Consider the following 20,839-nt stretch of genomic DNA (forward strand, 5'->3'; position numbering starts at 1 on the left):
CACTAGTGATCACCCCTGGGGGATGAGACCTTCCAGGGAACTCCCTGGATCAGATTCCCTCTTTTCTGCCACCACAAAAGTAGAGTCTTGTTTAAAAATACTTTGTTTATTTTCAAGATGATCGAAGTTCTTGTCTCAAGTTGTCAGGATCTCTCACTGTAGTGTCCTGGCATGACATTGGGCCTATAATACTGCCGGAATACAGGCGGTCAGGATTCCAAGAAGGGGCATTGCTTTCTTAAAGAGGCTCTGTCACCACATTATAAGTGCCCTATCTCCTACATAAGGAGATGGGCGCTATAATGTAGGTGACAGCAGTGCTTTTTATTTAGAAAAACGATCTATTTTTACGTTAGGAGCGATTTTAGCTTTATGCTAATGAGTTTCTTAATGCCCAAATGGGCGTGTTTTTACTTTAGACCAAGTGGGCGTTGTACAGAGGAGTGTATGACGCTGACCAATCAGCGTCATGCACTCCTCTCCATTCATTTAGTCAGCGCATAGTGACACTGCGTTGTTAACGATGTGCTGTCTTATACGGACATATTAACGTTACTGAAGTGTTTAGACAATGAATAGACATTCCTTCAAGCCAGGGCAGGATGTCTATTCACAATCCCTGCACTTCGTTAACGTTTGTTTGGTACTTACAGCAGAACAAGCGTAATCTCACTGTAACCTGTCATTTACAGCTTGATCTCGTGAGATTATGCTTGTTCTGATGTAAGTACCACAGAAACGTTAACGAAGTGTAGCTATTGTGAATAGACATCTCGTCCTGGCTGGAAGGAAGGTCTAGTCACTGTCAAGACACTTCAGTAACGTTAATATGTCAGTATAAGACAGCACATAGTGAATAACGCAGTATCACTATGCGCTGACTAAATGAATGGGGAGAAGTGTATGACGCTGATTGGTCACTGATTGGTCAGCGTCATACACTCCTCTGTACAACAGCCACTTTGTCTAAAGTAAAAACGCCCACTTGGGCATTAAGAAACTAATTAGCATAAAGCTAAAATCGCTCCTAACGTAGTAAAAATAGATCGTTTTTCTAAATAAAAAGCACTGCTGTCACCTACATTATAGCGCCCATCTCCTTATGTAGGCGATAGGACACTTATAATGTGGTGACAGAGCCTCTTTAAGAAAGACGCAAGGATTGCAAATTAGGTCAGACATATAACTGTAAACTTTTTCCATTGATAAACAACACCTCGGGTATGTAGAGTTCAGTTGAATTCCCATTAATAGCTGATCTTTGACTGGAGTGAGCGCCTTGAGTATTTGGAATTGATTCTTTCGAGTCTAGGGTGGATTATAAAGTATATCTGACATAATAAGTGCAGGTTTTCCCAGATTTTCCAACAAATAAAAAATCGTCCAGATATGGAACAAAAAGAAGATCCTTTTCCCGGATCTGAGCTGACATTTCTCCCATTATTTTGGTTACCACTTGAGTGGCCGTAGAAACTCCAAATGGGAGTGCCTAAAACTGGAAATATTACATTACCACCACCAGATTTTGATGATTTGTATGGACAGACACATGATAATAATAACAACGTCGCGTAAGTCGTAAGCAATACAGAATATTCACGGCAGATCTTATAGTTTCCATCCTAAATTTGTCCAAATTATTTTATAATTCTGAAGGTGTTTTTTGTTTTTTTTTAAACAAAAATAGGGGGGGGGGGGATAAAACCCCCTCCCTCCTTCCCCTTTTGGGACTGGAAACAATACTTGATTTTTATTGAGTCCAGAATTATTTCTGATTCTAGGGCTGATTGCCTCCCAGCAGACTGCTGCAGCTTTGTCATAAGTAATCTTTCCGGGGGGGGGGGGGGGAGAGGGGGGCAGGGAATAAAATTCTAGTCTTAAACATCTTCATTTGCACTCCTTTAGACCTGAAAACATGACATCAAGATCTAGGCTTTTAAGGGTCCTCAATTTCCATAGTAGATCTAAATCGCTCTTTATAGCTGGTCTGTATCTTGATTCGGAAAATATGGACGACCGCCTTTCTCCTCACCCGAAGAGGATCGCAATATAATTCATCTTCTTCCTCTGAACCAGATACTGGGCAACCTCACCCTTTTCTGAGGATGTACTGGAGTCATCCCTAGGGCGGTTTTTCCCCTTAAGGGGGCAGTGCAGGACTCAGGGATTCTTGCTTTAGTGTTCTTGTGTCGCCCCCTCATGTCCTGCACTTGGCATGATACAGTGTATAAGTGTTGCTAGGAGTGTTCCTTTTTTTTTTTTAAATATTTTTAATTTATTTTATGCATTTGAGAAATTATTCAAATAGGTGTTCGGTATCCAGCTCAGAGAAATAAATAGCAAATAATGGACCCTAAAATGTAAAATATATAGTACAGGTTTACATTGGAGAGAACTTGAGATACATATTGTAAACGTACTGCACATCCGGTAAATATTACGTTGCTCACTAGGTTTAGACTTCGCATGTCATGATAAACTCATTTCACACTTGTCACATTGATATTTTTAAAAGAGAACAAAAATATCACTTATTATTGCTGCCCTTTGGCACAGATGAAGTGGATGAGATGTCAAGATCCCACAAGAGTGTTTTTAGCTAGAGAGCTGGCAACCTAATCTCCATTACTGCACATGTAACCACATGCATTCATTACATTTTATAGAATCAGATTTCAGTCAAGCCTTTGAGAGGAGTCTTTATTCTATTTAGGATGTATTTTGTTCTACATTTTATTGTCTTATCATACTTTGATATCAGGGAATGTATGGTGCAGGTACCAGAAAGGGTGCATGCACTAAAATATATTTCCCACGATACAGGATTTTTTCCATGGACAATCATTCACATTATGGGAAATATCGTGCACTGCCCCACATATTTCTCTCAGGAGACTACAATTTTAGCCTTTACCAATGAAGTAAGGAGCAAGGGTTCAGGCAAATTGAGAATATCTCCATGCGCTGAAACTGATAGATGTAATTATCGTTAACATTTCTAAAGTTTATTAAGATTGTTACGATGATCATTGACTTTTTCCAGTGATGAAGACAAAATTCCAAGAAGCCGGGCGTAGTGCGGAAGGATCGCTAACGTGCAGAATCCAACAAGAAATCCCAGCAGACGCATGGACTCCTTCCATACCACTTCGTGCACATTTATTATTCAATTAGATTACAGTTATTTCTTTCAACTTTTACTTATCAAGTCTAAAATAGTTTGATGTTCCACACTTGTTTCTATTGCGCTGAGCCTCCACTCCACCTACAACAATGCTCAACGGAATATTCAACACTTTGACCCGTTTTTTTTGTAACTGGGCAAGCAGTTTTAAACGTAGCATAAGACACCTATTAAAAACTATGGACACCCATGCCATTAATGGCTGCCGTTCTTCAGTGCTGGGTATCACATTTACTAAAAGGTCATTTGTGAAAGCTTACAAAAAACACAATCGCACCTTAGGCTATGTTCACACAGAGTTTTTTGACGAGTTATTTGACCCGGAAACCGCGCCGCATAACTCATCAAAAATGGCCCGAAAATGCCTCCCATTGATTTGAATGGGAGGCGGAGGCGTCTTTTTCCCACTAGCGGTAAAACCGTCTCGCGGGAGAAAGAAGGAACATGCCCTATCTTCAGGCATTTACGCCTCTGACCTCTCATTGACAATGTCAATGGGAGGCAGAGAAAGTGTATTTTGCGGCGTTTTATGCCCACAGCGCTCAATGGCGGGGAGAGGAAAATCCGCCTCAAACTTCTGAACGGAATTTTGAGGCAGAAATTCCGCCTGCAAAAAACTCTGTGTGACCATAATCTAAGGCTATGTTCACACGGAGTATTTTGGGGGAGGAATATCTGCCTCAAAATTCCGTTTGGAACTTTGAGGCAGATATTCCTCTCCCTGCACGCTGATTTTCGCGGCAATTATCGCGCCGTTTTTCGCCCGCGGCCATTGAGCGCCGCGGGCATAAAACAGCGAGAAATACGCTTTCTCCTGCCTCCCATTGAAGTCAATGGGAGGTCGGAGGCGGAAGCGCACGAAGATAGGGCATGTCGCTTCTTTTTCCCGCGAGGCAGTTTTACTGCTCGCGGGAAAAAGACGCCGACGCCTCCCATTGAAATCAATGGGAGGCGTTCTCGGGCCGTTTCTGCCGAGTTTTGCGACGCGGTTTCCGCGTCAAAAAACTCGGCAAAATACCCCGTGTGAACATAGCCTAAGGCAGCGTAGATGTATTAGATATATTGCAGACAAAAATGTTGTGTCTATCCTGCAAATTTTGGGTCTCTTCCTCCGGTCTACATTATTTCTGTAAATTCTTAATTTCTCTAGAACACTGTGAAGCGGGTGCGCTCAGTGCAATCTAAGAGCTGTGCTGTGTGCACGGATAAATCAGATGTCTCCTAATCGGCTGCTCCCCCTCCCCTCTCACAGCATGAGTCTCACACGGAGAGACTACAGCATCCTCCCTACCTTTCCCTGTGTCTTCAGTTAATGTGTTTCTGAAGGAGGTTTCTGAACATTTACAAAGAGCCTGCAGACAGGGAAACTACACTACTGGACGAGGAGGAAGATGCCACTTTCCCCTGATAAGATCTATAACAAAGCTTTATGTATAAAAAATTATAGTGATGCTTTAATGCTAAAAACATTAACACAACATTTTTAGAAGAGATACAAATAAGAAAACAGAGGTTAGAAACAATCAGTTTATTTGGTTTTAAAATAAACTAAGTGTACAATTGAAAGAACGGATTTGGCACTACACTATATAGTGGTTACACCTGTGTGCCGAGTGCTGGTAAATCCCACACTAGGTCTCTGCTGTGCTTCAAAGTATCACCGGGTCACTTGCTTAGCAGGTAGGCAATAAAAATAACAGCATTCCGTCAAGGAACACAGTACACATCTATACAGAGGGAAGATGCGTTTGCCAAAAATGAGAATTCTCTATGTATACAGTACCTTGCTAAAAATGTCACCTAGTAACATATCAGCAGCAATAGGGTTATAGCAAAGAAAAAAGCGGTCATGTTTGTACGTACAGTATGTATGTATATCTATGTGCGTGTATATATATATATATATATATATATATATATATATATATATATATATATATATATACACACATACACACACACACGTTATACACACACACGTTATATACACACACACACACACACAGACATGGATACATTAAATAAAACCTACGAAAGTGCTTTAAACTAAGAGCAAAACAATAAGGAAATAATTTAAAAACACAAAATATATGGCATGTTATCTGATACAAAAGCAAAAACCTAGCTTAAATGCTTGCAATGCTGCTCTTCACAAACCAATGGTGTCAATTCATGTAAAGGTTGCGACCTGTACAATGGTTTACTACGGTTTCTACAATTTATACAGTTATGTAACACATCTGGAGAAAAAAAAAAACATACAAAAAAAAAAATAAAGTCTGTGTCCTTGTGGTATGTGGCAAAATAGCCAGGTAATAATGTCTCTGTAATCGGAAATGTTAAACTTTTTTTTTTAAGCACAAGTGTCATCCATTCATTAAAATTGCCCAGAAGCTTCTTCTATTATGCTCTACCATGAAAAAAACAAACCAAAAAAACACGACACACACACACACGCACGAGCCGGTGGCCAAAATTAAAAGTTCGAAGATCAGCTTGGGTCCTTCACGTCACACAGTTTCTTCTTCCCTTTTATATATATTGCACTAGAAAAAGAAAACATGAACATATTAACCCCTTAAAGAGGCTCTGTCACCACATTATAAGTGTCCTATCTCCTATATAAGGAGATTGGCGCTGTAATGTAGGTGACAGCAGTGCTTTTTATTTAAAAAACCGATCTATTTTCACAACGTTAGGAGCGATTTTGGTTTATGCTAATGAGTGTCTTAATGCCCAAGTGGGCGTATTTTTACTTTCGACCAAGTGGGCGTTGTACAGAGGAGTGTATGACGCTGACCAATCGGCATCATGCACTCCTCTGCATTCATTTAGACAGCAGAATCGCGTTCTTACTAGAACATGATCTGCAGCCACACGCACAGCGATTCTGCTTGATTAACGTTAATCCAGTGTCCTGATAATGAATACACATGACCATCCAGCCTGGACATCATGTGTACTCAGAATCCTGACACTTCTGAATCTTTTCTGTGAGATTCCAGCAACGGAAACGAAATCTCGTTTACCTCCGTAATCTCGCGAGATTTCGTATCCGTTGCTGTACTCTCACAGAAAAGAGTCAGAAGTGTCAGGATTCTGAGTACACATGACGTCCAGGCTGGATGGTCATGTGTATTCATTATCAGGACAGCAGAATCGCTGTGTATGTGGCTGCAGATCATGTTCTAGTAAGAACGCGATTCTGCTGTCTAAATGAATGGAGAGGAGTGCATGATGCCGATTGGTCAGCGTCATACACTCCTCTGTACAACGCCCACTTGGTCGAAAGTAAAAATACGCCCACTTGGGCATTAAGACACTCATTAGCATAAACCAAAATCGCTCCGAACGTTGTGAAAATAGATCGTTTTTTTAAATAAAAAGCACTGCTGCCACCTACATTACAGCGCCAATCTCCTTATATAGGAGATAGGACACTTATAATGTGGTGACAGAGCCTCTAAGGATGAGGCCCATTTTGGATCAAAGAACGGAGCGATTTTTTTTTTTTCCGTTTTTTGCAACTTTGCGTTCCTACAGCCATAGCTTTTTTTTCTTTGGGGGGTGGGGGGGGGGGGGATAGGGGGAAAAACAGCAAATCTGCCATTCTTTTTAAAAAAAAATTGGGGGTTTTGTCTTTACGGAGTTTACCGTGCAGTATAAATTACATGATACAATTATTGTGGCAGTTGCTACGATTACAGCGATACCAAATGTTTATAGAGTTGTTTTTTTTTCTCCTACTTTTGCCCCATTAAAAACATTTATTTTTTTATAAAAAAAAAATTAATTCTTTGTCACTGAATTCAAAAGCCCCAAAACATTTATATAATTTTTTTTACAAGACGCTCTATTAGGGTTTTTTTTTTTTAGTGGGACGAGTTGTAGCTTTCACTGGTATCATTTTGGGGTACATACCATTTTTTAAAGTTCTGCTTTTTCGTTGTAAGAACAGATCGAGTAAATCAAATTCCCTGGCATTAAACTGGGGAAATAGCGGTTCATTTGCCCACAGCAACCTATTAGAATGGAATTAGATTCAATCTTTCATTTTTCCTCTGGAAAGAGAAAAAGCAGCAACCTGCAATGCTCCACTTCTCCATTGCACTAGTTTTAATAAATTTGCCTCTATCATTGCAGTCCGTGATATGAAGTGTTGGGGGTCTGCACTGGATGAATGTGAATTAATGATGTAACATTGTCGCTCGATGTCGGCTTTTATGGATGAAATCAGTGACTTGCTGCAAAGCATCCAGTAAAATACTTATGTAGCGCTAACATAAATGGCTAAAATAAAACTATGGTAGTCCTTCCAAGCGACCACTGCAATAAAGTAAACTTTTTTTTTTACTATACAGTTCTGGTCGAAAAACACTTCAACATTCAAAATTAATGAATAAAAAAAAACAACTGAGGATTCTGGAATTCTAACTACATCTCACCAGTTATGCATAGTAGCAAGGAGAGACCAAGAGATCAGTCAACACCACTAACTGGTCATCTGTAAATTGCTGCTTGTGCTCCTGCCAATTGTCATGGTGAGTCCTCCGGAAATTAGATAAGGTTTTCTTTACGGTCATCTGAAAAACCACAAATAATTGCAGTTTTATACATATAAAAAAAGGACCTTATTAATGCAATAAAACAGAATACTGGAGGATTAAGAAAAACCAAACAACCACACAACTGCATTTCATATAGATTGCCATTAATCTATAAAAACTGAGCGCGCACAGTATTAGTTGCAGCTGGAGATTACCTCTATGGGTTGAGGGTCATTGAGATGAGCACTAAGATCCATTAGCAGCTGTGGCATCCATGTAGGAACATCATATGGACTGGACAATATACACGCACTGAGCCCTAGAACTCCAGCATGGCGTTTAACAAGATCTGTACAGAGAAAAACAGAACAAACACCATTTAATACACGCCCTGTCTATGGGAGACAACGACCCAAATTCACTAGCACTGTCTAACAGTTAGACAGCGTAAACGTAGACCTTGCCGTCACAAAATGCGCCAAATTTATCACAGTATGATAATCACGCATCATGCTGTATGAACATTCTGGTGCATCTTGCATGACCAGTTAGACACTTTTCCTTATGGCACATTTGATTTTGCTTATTTTGAATCAGAATTTTTGCCTGTTTTCAGACACATTTTTGGGAGAACTTTAAGTCTCGCCCCTTTCCGGTAAGTAACGCACCTGTCCCACAAAGTCACTGCCCTTCTCTAGACAATTTTTAAAAGTGTCTGGTGAGGTGCAAACCTCAAAATTGCTTTAAAATGCGGCAGAATTTGGCACAATTTCCACACATTCTAGACGACAGTAGTAAATCTGCCTCATTGAACAGCTCATATCCGTTATTGCGTGGCTATATTCGCATAGGATAATTGTACATAAAAATTTAGTTTTAAACATTCCCCTCAGTGAAATATTTGCCTTCTCCTACGTCTGCCTCTGATATATATAGTAACAACCTCGTTCTGTAATAAGGGAATGATGAATGCAAGACTGGAATTGCAGTCCCGTATAGGTCACCCTTTCCCATATACCCTATCTGGAAAATGCAGGGCAGGTCCCTTATAGGGACTACCTTCTTGAAGACCGAGAACGCTGGAGAAACTTGGTTGTCCATTTAAACTTAATAGATGGCCATTGATTCCAGTACCTTATTTTAAATGAACAATCAGAAAGCAGCTCCTCCAGTGATAACACAGTCTCATCAGGGGTAGAGGACCCCCTTCCTTTTACAAATATATATATAGTGGAAATACCGGTGTGTGCGATACCAAGAAAAGACTCACTAACTAGTACATGAGAAAACAGGATCTTTAAAAAAAAAAAAAAAAAAAGATACACTAGAAGCTACTAACCTCCTGACGGTATAGTGTCCACAGCTGTACCTAGGTCCCTCTTGCGTTTTTTAGGCAGTCTGGTTTTGCAGAGCTTCTCAAAGTGCGCTTGCATAGCTGCATCCATTGTCAGGAAGTTGCATTGTAAAAGGCCACTCAGCGTAGTGGCGGCCATTTCTCTCACCTGAAGAAGAACAAAACACAGACTTGCATGAGAATTGTAACAGGTGTTTAAAATATATTATGAATGAATGACTACACAAGGGTTCAGCAACTTTCGACACACCAGCAGTTGTGAAACTACAATTCCCAGCATGCCCTGACTGACTTTGGCTGGAATAATAAAGGGCATGCTGGCAGTTGTAGTTTCACAACAGCCGAAGTGCCGAAGATTACTGACCCCCTGGACTACGCCACCCAGAGGCTCGAGTTTATATGGTATAAATATATATGTAACCAGAGGACCAATGTGTAAAATGCCTGAAGCATAAATATACTTATATTATCACAGACGTGTAGAAAGCACATCAAGTCCACAAAATACGTGAATTTTAACTTGTAAATGGTGATAAAAAAAATTACGTGAACCCCAGGCTCATTGTCCATATCCTAGCAATGAGTCATGTAACGTAACCTGGGCTATGGAAAGCCTAGATGCACCACCACCGCCATAAACTGGCTAAGTACGTCGTTGATTAATTATCGTTAATAAAAAGAGGCTACAATTACTAATAAGTACATATTGTTACATGTTAAAATATAAACAAAGATTTATCTGCTTAGTGAACGAAACGAGGACTGGCACTCCGCATGTAATGTGCCGTATTACTGCAAATTATCTCCTTGAACAGAATGTTCTAGAGTCGCACAAATCAGTAAGTGTAACGGCAAGTGCTGTTCTAATTAAATAGACCAACTCGACAATGAGCTCATTTGCACGTCCGTCGTACATTATTAAAATGTGATCAAATTGATTAAGAATTGTCAAATGTATGAAGTGAAAAAGTATGTTCGAAATTTTGCTGACAATTTGCAGTCCCCACTCTGGGACCATGTTAATAAATGAAACATGAAGCGTAGCAGTGCCGGCAGAATACGCGGAGGCTAGGCTGTAAAATGAACACACTCACTGGGGAACTTGACATTTGTCTCTCGCTGTTCCCTGCACCAAGTTCCAGTTTGTGTTTAGTCAGATTAGTCTTAAAGAGTCAGATATGGGTAAATTTTTCATACGGGGCTACTCTTATTATACCCACTTGTGCCCACATGAAAACATTCAAATCTTTGTGCTACCGTACTATATATAAACAAGTCTTGGATATAGAATCTGGAATGGTTACATGGGAAGGGCATCAAGTGGCTCAAATTAGGAATGTATTGTAATTCACATGACTGTCTGGGGAAAAAACCAAAAACATCAGACTTTACATAATATACAGTGAAACTTATATTTTGGGTCTTCAGATGCCAGATTAAATATGTGATGATCTGGCATTTGTTTCCAACACAGAAACGCATGATAATCTTATAATCCTCAAGACTGGAGGCAGAAGACTGAGCAGATAGTCAATTAGAAGTAAAGGGTAAATTACTCTAGTAAAAGAAAAATGATTGCAGCATATTTAAAAAAAACTGACACCCAACCTTGCAGGATTAAAGGAATGTTACTGCATATGGATCACTTTAATTTTAGGGTATGTTCACACGAGGTCATTACGTCCGTAATTGACGGATGTATTTCGGCTGCAAGTACCAGACCGAACACAGTGCAGGGAGCCGGGCTCCTAGCATCATACTTATGTACGACGCTAGAAGTCCCTGCCGGACAACTGTCTCGTACTGAAAACATGATTACAGTACGGGACAGTTGTCCGGCAGCGAGGCAGCGACTCCTAGCGTCGTACATAACTGATGCTAGGAGCCCGGCTCCCTGCACAGAGTTCTGTCCGGTACTTGCGGCCGAAATACGTCCGTCAATTACGGACGTAATGACCTCGTGTGAACATACCCTAACAAGTTACAATGAGATGTATGTATTTCTGCTAAAGAAACCCCAAAACAAAGGACAACTAAGAGCAGTTTTTTTTTTTTAATTTCCAAGAAAGAAGGGGTTAAAAAGGGGTGTTCAAGTAACAGCAAGTGACGACATATCGCTACGTACGATCGTAGGGGGTCCAACAGCAGGAACCCTTATCAATCATGAGTGAGGCTCCTTTGGCGCTCTTCAGTGTATGGAGCGGAGTTGCAGAACCTGCTCAGTGCTTGGATAGTAGTGGCTGTGCAGGAAAAAAATTCTCAAAACATTTTCAGGTCTGACAATTTAAGATTTTAGTGTCCCATTCATGATTCCCTGTCATAAAGGAAGATTTTTAGGTTGATAGCACCTCTGATAATCGTTACCTCCAGTTGCTCATCTGCCATCAGCTGCAGGACCAGCCACCTGATGCCTTGAACAGTTTCTTCATTATTCAGGAATATAAAGAGATTGTAGAAGACCATTGTTTGCGTATAGGTCAAGATCGTGTATCTTGAATGCCAGGAACTGCTTCTTGAAGTCTACAGAGTCAAACGACAGAATTAAATACAAGGTTTTTTTTTTTTATTGAATCTGACAATTTATTGAATTGGACTAAATTGTAGCAAACATTTTGAGCAATACACGGGGTCTGAAGTCATTTTCTATGTGAGTCCAACGGCAACACCAAAACTGTTAGATGGTAACAAAGTATGCCGCGTCTTCATAACAGTCATATATGGGACAAAAGAAAAGGTTAGTCACTTCGGCCTTATTCACACGGCTGTGTTCAGTGCGTAAGATATGGACCATATGTAGTCTGCATTCTAGGACCGAACACAAATTAGGGAGCCAGAGTGCCCAGCATCATAGGTATGTATGATCCTAGGAGTCCCTGCCTCTCCGTGGGAATACTGTCCCAAACTGTTATCATGTTTTTAATACAGGATGGGTCCTAGGAGTACGGCCCCCAGAACGGTGTTCGGTCTGGGAAATGCGGCGGACATACGGTCCTTATCCCATTGACCAAAAACGGACGTGTGAATCTAGCCTTAGGGTATGATCACATAGGGAATTTTACGTCAGACTCCGCCACAAAAGTTTGCCTTCCATTCCTTTCAATGGGAGTTGGATGCTTCATCTTCGGGGGAATTCAACTCATATCGCCCATTGAAGCCAATGGGAGGAGGAAAATCCCTGACAGTAATAATTCTGCCACGCAAAATCCGCCATATGAACAGGGCCTTACTGTACCAAAATCACTGGAGAATTAAAGCAGTTGAAGCTACAACTTTGGTAATAATATAGAGCATTGTGGAAAGATATATATATTTTTTTGATAACCTGCTTTAGTAAGCGATTACATATTCCCCTAATTTTGTTTTGTATTTAATGCAGAGACATGGAAAAACAATCCTCAGTTTACGGACTTCACCAATAGCATTGAAAACCCCTCCATTATCTACATAGCAACAAACCGAAATATCTTTGCTCCGTATAGCACAATGTTCACAGCCTTCGGGCTCTCCTTCCCTTAGACCCCTAGGTTAATATGGTGGGCACCTGAGATAGACTGTTTTTAGACGGGTGGTGAACAACATGATTATCACGCGTCATAAAAATAATCCCCCCTCCCTTCCCATGCTGAGGGACACATCGATTTTTATAAAATTATGAGCCCTGTCGGGGGGGGGGGGGGGGATATGATTTTTATTTACCCTCTCAGACCCATACCATTCATCTTATAGGTCCCTGGATTACAAGCCGACAAGCAAACGTGGGCCCCTTCTTTAGACTCGCTAGTCTGGGTCTGAAGTACAGTAGCACCTTGGCAGCCCTGATTATTTGTGTGCAGTTACACCCAAAGGGCATCACGATGGAGAAGACAACTGGGAGGTTCTGACTACGATAAGAAACGGTTTGTTATGTCAGGAATTTTTCCAATTATGGTTATGAATAAATTATGTGTTATTAAAAAAAATGCTACTTTCAATAATTATCACGTATTGTGGGGAAGGTGAACCTACACATTAAACATTAGAGACAAGAGGTCACAAATGTCAAATACATAAAAAACAACAAACGGCCAGTAAACTACAGGAAAGATACTCACTTGATTTAACACATCAAGAGCCAGCGGCACCTGCTCGGGGTAGAGCAACCCTTGAGACATCAGGGATAAGCACATTTTTGCATCTCTTTTGAGCTCATCATAGTTGGTGTCATTTTCCACAGGAGCAATCTAGTGGGGCACATACATAAAAAAAAAAAGTTAGAAAACACTGTGCCATTCACTCTTGATGCATTGTGCACGGCAAACAGCAACGTAGTATGACTGAAGAGGTGGCTTGTACTTGTTCAGTAACACAAAATTTCATCTGTACGTCACAAAGCCCTACATCAATCCGTCTATAGGTGCTGTATGTATAACTCGGTCTAAAGATATATAAGGTTTATAGTTTATCCAAGCAGACAAACACAGCCCTTAAGGGAGTATAAAGAAAGCATTGATGCGACTTGGATCAACTACTATATGTAACCAGTGTAATCTAAGGAACAGCATGCCGAGTACAAAGCACAAGTCTACATGGAATATCTATCTATGTAACACCAGCCTGGACACTTCTCATGCTAGTACTGAAGTCAACTTGCCTTGAAAAGGAGTGGGAGAAGTTGCAGTTGCTCCGGGACTGCAGTACAAAAAGATCTCCCGGCACTGGCCATAATCCATTTCAATACTGTAAGAAAACACATGAGACATTAAAAACACCATCATTAGGACTCAATACTACAGAAATACAGCAGCCATTCAAAGAATGGACATCTTCTGGCACCTGTCACAAATAAACCACTGCAGTGTAAAGCATGTTCGATTAAACACTTACTGGTTTTCATTAATTTAATGGCCTGGGTTCTCTCATCTTGTTCCCCAACTCCATTTTCTTCCATTACATGGTTTTGGATCTCCTCATCTGCCTCCATAAGGGGCTCCAACTTCTCAAGAACACGTGCAGTAAATTCAGAAATTCTAGGAGATTTGGTGGGTGAAGTGTTTGGCAAAGAGATATCGATCATGAATACGTAAGTCAATACACTGCAAAACAAAAAGTACTCGTGGTTAGTGCAACGGAAAACAAGCATGAATGAACTTCGCAAGAGGACAACCCCATCTATATGCCATGTTAGGGCATGAGGACATCACTCGGGTCCACCATCTAGGAGTCAGAATGGAGAGAACCATCATGAGACAACCCATTTAAAGGTGACCCAACTTAACAGGTAACTTTTCAGAATAAGCGGTCATATGTGTGTACATGAGGAATAACACTATCTCTGGCCATTATAGGACTTGTATTATGCATTTTTTAGCAGTTTTCTCCTCTGCAGGTTCTCTAATTCTCAGTTGTCTCTGGGCTAGTGGGCAGAGCCTAACGGCTATCATGTCTTCCATACACTACACACATAGAAGAGGAGAATCCTGCTCTACTGCCTTTATCTACCACACACACACATAATATAGAACCTGCAGCAGCACGGAGGAGATTATACAACAATAATGAACAGAGTAGCTAAGAATGTAGCACTGGGGTGACATAGAAATCTTACCAGCAGCCTGTCTCTGTCACATTGTTCCTGTTTGCTCCCCCTGCTAACCCTCCCCTCTCCATAAACCTATATGGGCAGCGTGTCGGTCTCCCTCTCTCTGCTCACTCCTCCCTTCGCCAACATAGCAGCCAGTGCAGAGACATTCCCCCACCTTCTGCAGCCCGTCAATTGTTCCGCTCTGTAACCAGGGACAGACTTTGCTTGACAAAAGGGGATGGGCAGCAGATTGCAGGAAGGGATACACCTAGTGGCAGTAACTGCACACAGAATTTGCTTGGATACAACAATAAAGTTTTAACAGTAATTAAATTACGAAGTTGATCTATATCAGGTTTACTATTCGATTAGCATTAGTTGTTTGAAAAGTTAGTGTCCATTTAAATATAAAAGTTTCTCATCAATACACAAATTCCTACCCAGAAAAATAAATTTACCTTCCTATCCGCTCTCGGACATTCTTGTAGACTTGGGTTAATTTAGGTTCCAGATATTTTAGTAATCTGTGAAGTAACTCTGGAACTCGCCACTCCTGTTGAGCAAGACCTCCCTGAAGAACATATAACCGGCTGAGAAGAGAGAGTAAATGCAGTCATTAAGAGAATCATTCTATAAAAACTAATTCTGATCAGCTTCTATAGTAAAAAGCATTCATGCATGGCATGCGGTGGAGTGTAACAAGGCACCCATGCGATCCATATAAAACATGACGCTGAGTGATGCATGGCGGTTTGGTTTATCCTACATGCCTATATACCCAACAAGCCCTCCCACTCAATCAAAAGAAGTGGAAAAAGAATATTCCACAGCTCAAGAAAATACTTCAAGCAGTCGTCACACTTAATGCACAATCAATGTAAACATGTATTATATATTCAAGTAAATGTGTAATGTGCACGTCTAAGCGTTTTGGGGGTTCTTTGCTGTACTCTGATGCACGTACCAGGCATAGACAAAGGAGCCTCCTTCTCCACTCAATGGAGATTCCAACAGTAGCTCAAACAACCAGTGAAGTTTTCGAGGATCTCGGCTCTCCTAAAAGAAACAATAGAAATCACGAGACGGTGAAGAGGTTTCTGCGCGGTTGCTGTGGAAATGGTCATATTTTTTCATTCTGACTGCAGAAGCATTGGATGAATGTTACAAATAAGCATCAGTACTTGAACAAGTTAGGGGACTATGGTGCCCTCCATGAGAGTTTGGTGAAATAGTATAGTCACTTATTGACTGCAGTTTGGGCAATGTTTAGTGAAAATAATGACATTCCTATGTAACATGAACATACGCACTTACAAAGGCTGGCCCTGTAAATGCAAAGAGGATTGCAACACATAACTGTTATATAGCAGAATTATAGGTGGAGTGCTTCATTAAAATAGCTGCAAGCTGAACTACATCCAAACTTCTAGCAGCCAGATTAAAAAAAAACAAAAAAACTACTACAATCAAAGTGGGCAATGTGCCACCTCTGTGCCCATACACCAGGGTCTATGTGACCTTTTTATATACCTGGGTCAGAGTAAATTCATGCAATAAAGCATAATAGTATGGACGTGCACACCTTTGCAACCAATTGTATTGCTCAAAATAAATAACTCGCTTCCAACTGTCCTCTACTTCTTGCCAACGTACATTCAGTAGGTTATCAAGAATTACAGGGCAGATGGAATGGAGAATGACTATAGGTCTCGACTATTTGCAAAGTTGCATTATTTTTTACTTTGGAAGCATTGAAGCAGTAAAAAGACAGCAGTAAGAATGTAATCCTTGCAGACAGAAGAACGCTTACACATGAGGTTGCAACACATGTTCCCCAGTCGCTGTAAGTTTCCACTGTGATGTTGGCCAATGCGGTTCTCAGTAGTGGGCACACAAATGCCCATAGATTTTCAACCTGTAGAGAATAATCCCATATACCAGTACTTTTAATATACAGCTTATGTCATTAGAAACAACTAATAATACATGTTACTGCCTCAAAAAGAGCAATAGAATTGATGTTACTTTATTGGATATATACGATCCCGGTTTCCTAGATTTGATATACTGTCTAAGCCTTATGTAACCACATGGCAACAAGTATATAAACCTCCTATATGAACACTTAAAGGGGTGTCTCAAAGACAACTCATGTGCCAATGCCCTATTAGGGGGTCCGTCTATCAGCCAGAATAGAGAGTAGCTCCCGTTCTGGCGGACGCGAGCCCTCCTTGTATAACGAGGACAGCCATTTATCTGACATTCATCAACATTGGCATTAGAGGAGACCATGAGGATGCTTCTCATTTTGTAGTGGAAGTCCATTTATGTATTATTGGCTCAGCGTCATCCTATCAGTTACAAGACATTAGATTCAGATAAACTAGAGGGAGCGGATCCTAACAAAAAATCATGTGCAATACCAAAGGAGGACAAAACTCTCAGATTAAGGGTGTTCACATGTTGCAGTCAAAGCACGACATGTGAACACATCCTAAGGGGTATTCCCATGAAGACAACCCCTGTCCATAGGTTTTATTAAGGCACATGGACATAATAGACATCTGGTGGAGCCAGCCAGTATCATGTCGAACTTGGACGACTATTTACTTGAATGGCCCCTATGTAATACTACATTACCCCTGCAGCACCTGGAAGGGAAATGTATGGAGTCACAACTTCCACTGGCAAGAACAGCTGATTCCCAGGGGATTTAGAAGTCAGAACCTGCGGTGAACATCTGATGGCTTTATTTTCAGAAGGGGTTGTCATAAGACCATGTTATACACTTATATTAAATAAAATGTTAATGGTTACGCTTTATCCTATTAAAGCCTTCTGAATACCACCATATCTGAAAAGTACGAAAATAAAAAAATTGCAGTATGATCCATGGGATGCTGTATCTGTGGAATGGATCATCATAAGTTGCCTTCAAGTATAATACAGTGTTAAGCTTCAAACAGAAATGTTTACCTGCAAAATTATAAAATTTCACGATTGTGTTTTTTCTATGCTCAATAGGTTAAATTTTTTTTTACTTAAATGAAACTCCCGGCCATCCATAAAAACTACACGTGGCTCACAATGTATACAAGTTTAGGGACCACTGACCGAGAAACACACCAGGTTTTTTTTATATTTTCTATAGAAGTGAACAGGACAAGCTCACCTTTTCAAACGTCCAGTGCTTGGATCCTCTGATTAATCCTGCAACAATTTCAGCCACACATCTTTGTGTGCTTTCATGAGAGTCCTGCACCAAACGCTCCAGGTGGGGAGTAAGGACTGGCAAGAAAGCATCATCAAAGTTCCTGAAAAGACCCTTAAGAAAATGAAAGATATTATGTTATAAATATACACAACTTTCCTTGGTGGAGAACGCTTGGTTTGATTCTTTTTTGCGGCCAGCCTTTCCAGGCGCTAACAAATCTGAACATGTTTCCACGCAGCATGTCCTTGACTACCGTATTCAGCACTGACAACCTTGTTCTGTTCCTGCCGATTCTAATAACTGCTGTAGAACAATGCAGTCCATAATCAATACGGGAGCCAGGGAGACAAAGTATATTCTGGTGGAAACCGTTTCTTCACGACCTGCAGCATGGAAAGCATGGCTAAAATCCATCTAAAAACTAAGCAGATTCTACAGAGGAAGCATTTTAAAATATTAGCATGCAACGTAAATCTCTGGAATGGCATGGTAGCTTTGTATAATGTTTTTTTCAGCATAGCACATAGCACAGGTAAATTGGATTCTTAGAAAGTGAAAACACACACACACACACACACACACACACACACACACACACACACACACACACACACACACACCTTATCACTAGGTGACAGGTAAAGTCATAAATTAGACAAACATACTAGTCCTTCTCAATTACATTTATTTCAGTAATTCAATTCAAAAAGTGAAACTCATATTCATTACACAGAGTGATCTATTTCCAGAATTTTATTCTTTTAATGCTGAAGATTATGGATAACAGTTACTGAAAACACAAAATTTTGTGTCTCGGAAAATTTGAATATTATATAAGCGCAATTTTAAAAATGATTTTTAATACTGAAATGTTGGCCTACTGAAAAGTATGTCCAGTATATGCCCTCAATACTTGGTCAGGCTCCTTTTGCATGAATTACTGCATCAATGCGGCGTGGCATGGGGGCGATCAGCCTGCGGCACTGCTGAGGTGTTATGGAAGCCCAGGTTGCTTTGATAGCGGCCTTCAGCTCGTCTGCATTGTTGGGTCTGGTGTCTCTCATCTTCCTCTTGACAATACCCCATAGATTCTCTAAGGGGGTTTAGGTCAGGCGAGTTTACTGGCCAATCAAGCGCAGTGTTACTGTGGTTATTAAACCAGGTATTGGTACCTTTGGCATTGTGGGCAGGTGCCAAGTCCTGCTGGAAAATGAAATCAGCATCTCCATAAAGCTTGTCAGCAGGGGGAAGCATGAAGTGCTCGAAAATTTCCTGGTAGACGCTGCGCTGACTCTGGACTTGATATAACACAGTGGACCAACACTGTTGCTCAGTGGTCCCAAACCATGTTTTCAGATGAAAGTAAATCTTGCATTTCATTTGGAAATCTCGGTCCCAGAGTCTGGAGGAAGAGTGGAGAGGCGTCAATCCAAGTTGCTTGCGGTCCAGTGTGAAGTTCCCACAGTCACTGATGGTTTGGCGAATCATGTCATCTGCTAGTGAGTTTCACTTTTTTTTAAATTAAATTAGTGAAATGAATTTCCTTTTTGATCATATTCTAATTCATTGAGAAGGACTAGTATATTATAGTAAACTTATTACATGGGTTATCCCCCAAATAACATTATGTTCATTTAAATAAAAAGCACCTAATTCTAAACACGTAAGGCCTCATGCACACTTCCTTCACCGTTTTATCGTCCGTTTTTGACGGATCCGTGCGCCCGTTTTGTTATCCGTGTGAACTCCGTATTTCCGTTTCCGAGCATGAGACTGTCCAGGGTGCTGAAAGAGCATGATTGTTCAGCGCTAGTCACTGTGCAGGGTGCTGAAAGAGTTAATGGGCTGCACTGATTGAAAGAGTTACTGCCTATCAGTGCAGCCCATTAACTCTTTCAGCACCCTGGACAGTGACTAGCTCTGAAGAATGACCATGCTCGGCGATCGCAAAATACAATTCTAATTAAATAAAAAAAATCAGTTCATACTTACCCAGAACTCACTGCTTTTTCCTCCTGTCCGGCCTCCTGGGATGACGTTTCATCCCATGTCACCGCTGCAGCCAATCACAGGCTGTAGTGGCAGTCACATGGGATAAAAGTCATAACAGAAGGCCGAACTGGATGACGTCAGAAGGCCGGCCTCCTGGGATGACGTTTAATTCCATGTGACCGCCTCTGCAGCCAATCACAGGCTGCAGCAGCCACATGGACTGCCGCGTCATACAGGAAGTTCAGACTGGAGGAAGAAGAGGGACTTGTCACCAAGGTAACGACCGGGGTACGTATGAACTGCTTTTTATTTTATTTTCATCAGTAGCCTCTTCTCTCTATCAGTGCTGGATAGAGAGAAGGGGCTGCCGATTAGTGTCATATCTCTAATGTACTTCTGCCCGCCCGGCCATTGCTAGGCAACGGCTCCGTCACACACGGACGACGCACGGATGCCTTCCGCGTGCCTTCAGTTTTTTTTGGACGGCCCCATTGACTTGCATGGGCCTCACGGTCACGGAATCTCGGACCAAAGTAGGACATGCTCTACTTTTGTCGGAACGGAGCAACGGGACCGTCAAAAAAAAACCTGAAGTGTGGATGGCCCCATTGAAATTAATGGGTCAGGGTTTTAGCCGTCAGAAAAACGGCTAGCACCCTGAAGGAAAAGACTGAAGTGGGCATGAAGCCTAAGGCTTTGTTCACATCTGTGTCGGGTTTCCGTTCGGATTACCATTGATTTCAATTGTAATGCTTCCGTTGCTAAGGGTTTTCATTTGTCTCTGTTCCCTACGGTTTACGTTTTTTGGCAGAATAGCGTAGTAGACTACGCTATTGATTCCACCGACAAAACGGACACTGCGGAATGGAGACAAACTCAAACCATTCACAACGGAAGCATTACCAATGAACCGTTTACAGTTGGAAAGGGCCAACAGAAACCATGGACGGAACCCCGACGCAGATGTGAACGAAGCCTTATCTATAGA

At 41.1% G+C, this 20,839-nt stretch overlaps 1 protein-coding gene across 2 annotated transcripts in view; it reads right to left on the reverse strand.

Moving 5' to 3' along the window:
• Nucleotides 1-4,697: 4,697 nt before the first annotated feature.
• Nucleotides 4,698-20,839, reverse strand: part of PSME4 (proteasome activator subunit 4) — a 108,002-nt gene continuing 91,860 nt past the window's right edge. For both annotated transcript variants that reach the window (XM_075863014.1, XM_075863015.1), the window contains 12 exons: nt 17,818-17,970; nt 16,456-16,560; nt 15,610-15,701; nt 15,104-15,235; nt 13,949-14,157; nt 13,716-13,801; nt 13,177-13,305; nt 11,450-11,605; nt 9,071-9,233; nt 7,947-8,080; nt 7,630-7,767; nt 4,698-5,730 (listed from right to left, as the gene is read on the reverse strand). In XM_075863014.1, the coding sequence (XP_075719129.1) occupies nt 7,633-7,767; nt 7,947-8,080; nt 9,071-9,233; nt 11,450-11,605; nt 13,177-13,305; nt 13,716-13,801; nt 13,949-14,157; nt 15,104-15,235; nt 15,610-15,701; nt 16,456-16,560; nt 17,818-17,970 (1,494 nt within the window). In that variant the 3' untranslated portion in view covers nt 4,698-5,730; nt 7,630-7,632. The remainder of the gene's footprint in view (nt 5,731-7,629; nt 7,768-7,946; nt 8,081-9,070; nt 9,234-11,449; nt 11,606-13,176; nt 13,306-13,715; nt 13,802-13,948; nt 14,158-15,103; nt 15,236-15,609; nt 15,702-16,455; nt 16,561-17,817; nt 17,971-20,839) is intronic.

This window comes from Rhinoderma darwinii, chromosome 4 (assembly GCF_050947455.1).
Source record: "Rhinoderma darwinii isolate aRhiDar2 chromosome 4, aRhiDar2.hap1, whole genome shotgun sequence".
Lineage (NCBI taxonomy): Eukaryota > Metazoa > Chordata > Amphibia > Anura > Rhinodermatidae > Rhinoderma > Rhinoderma darwinii.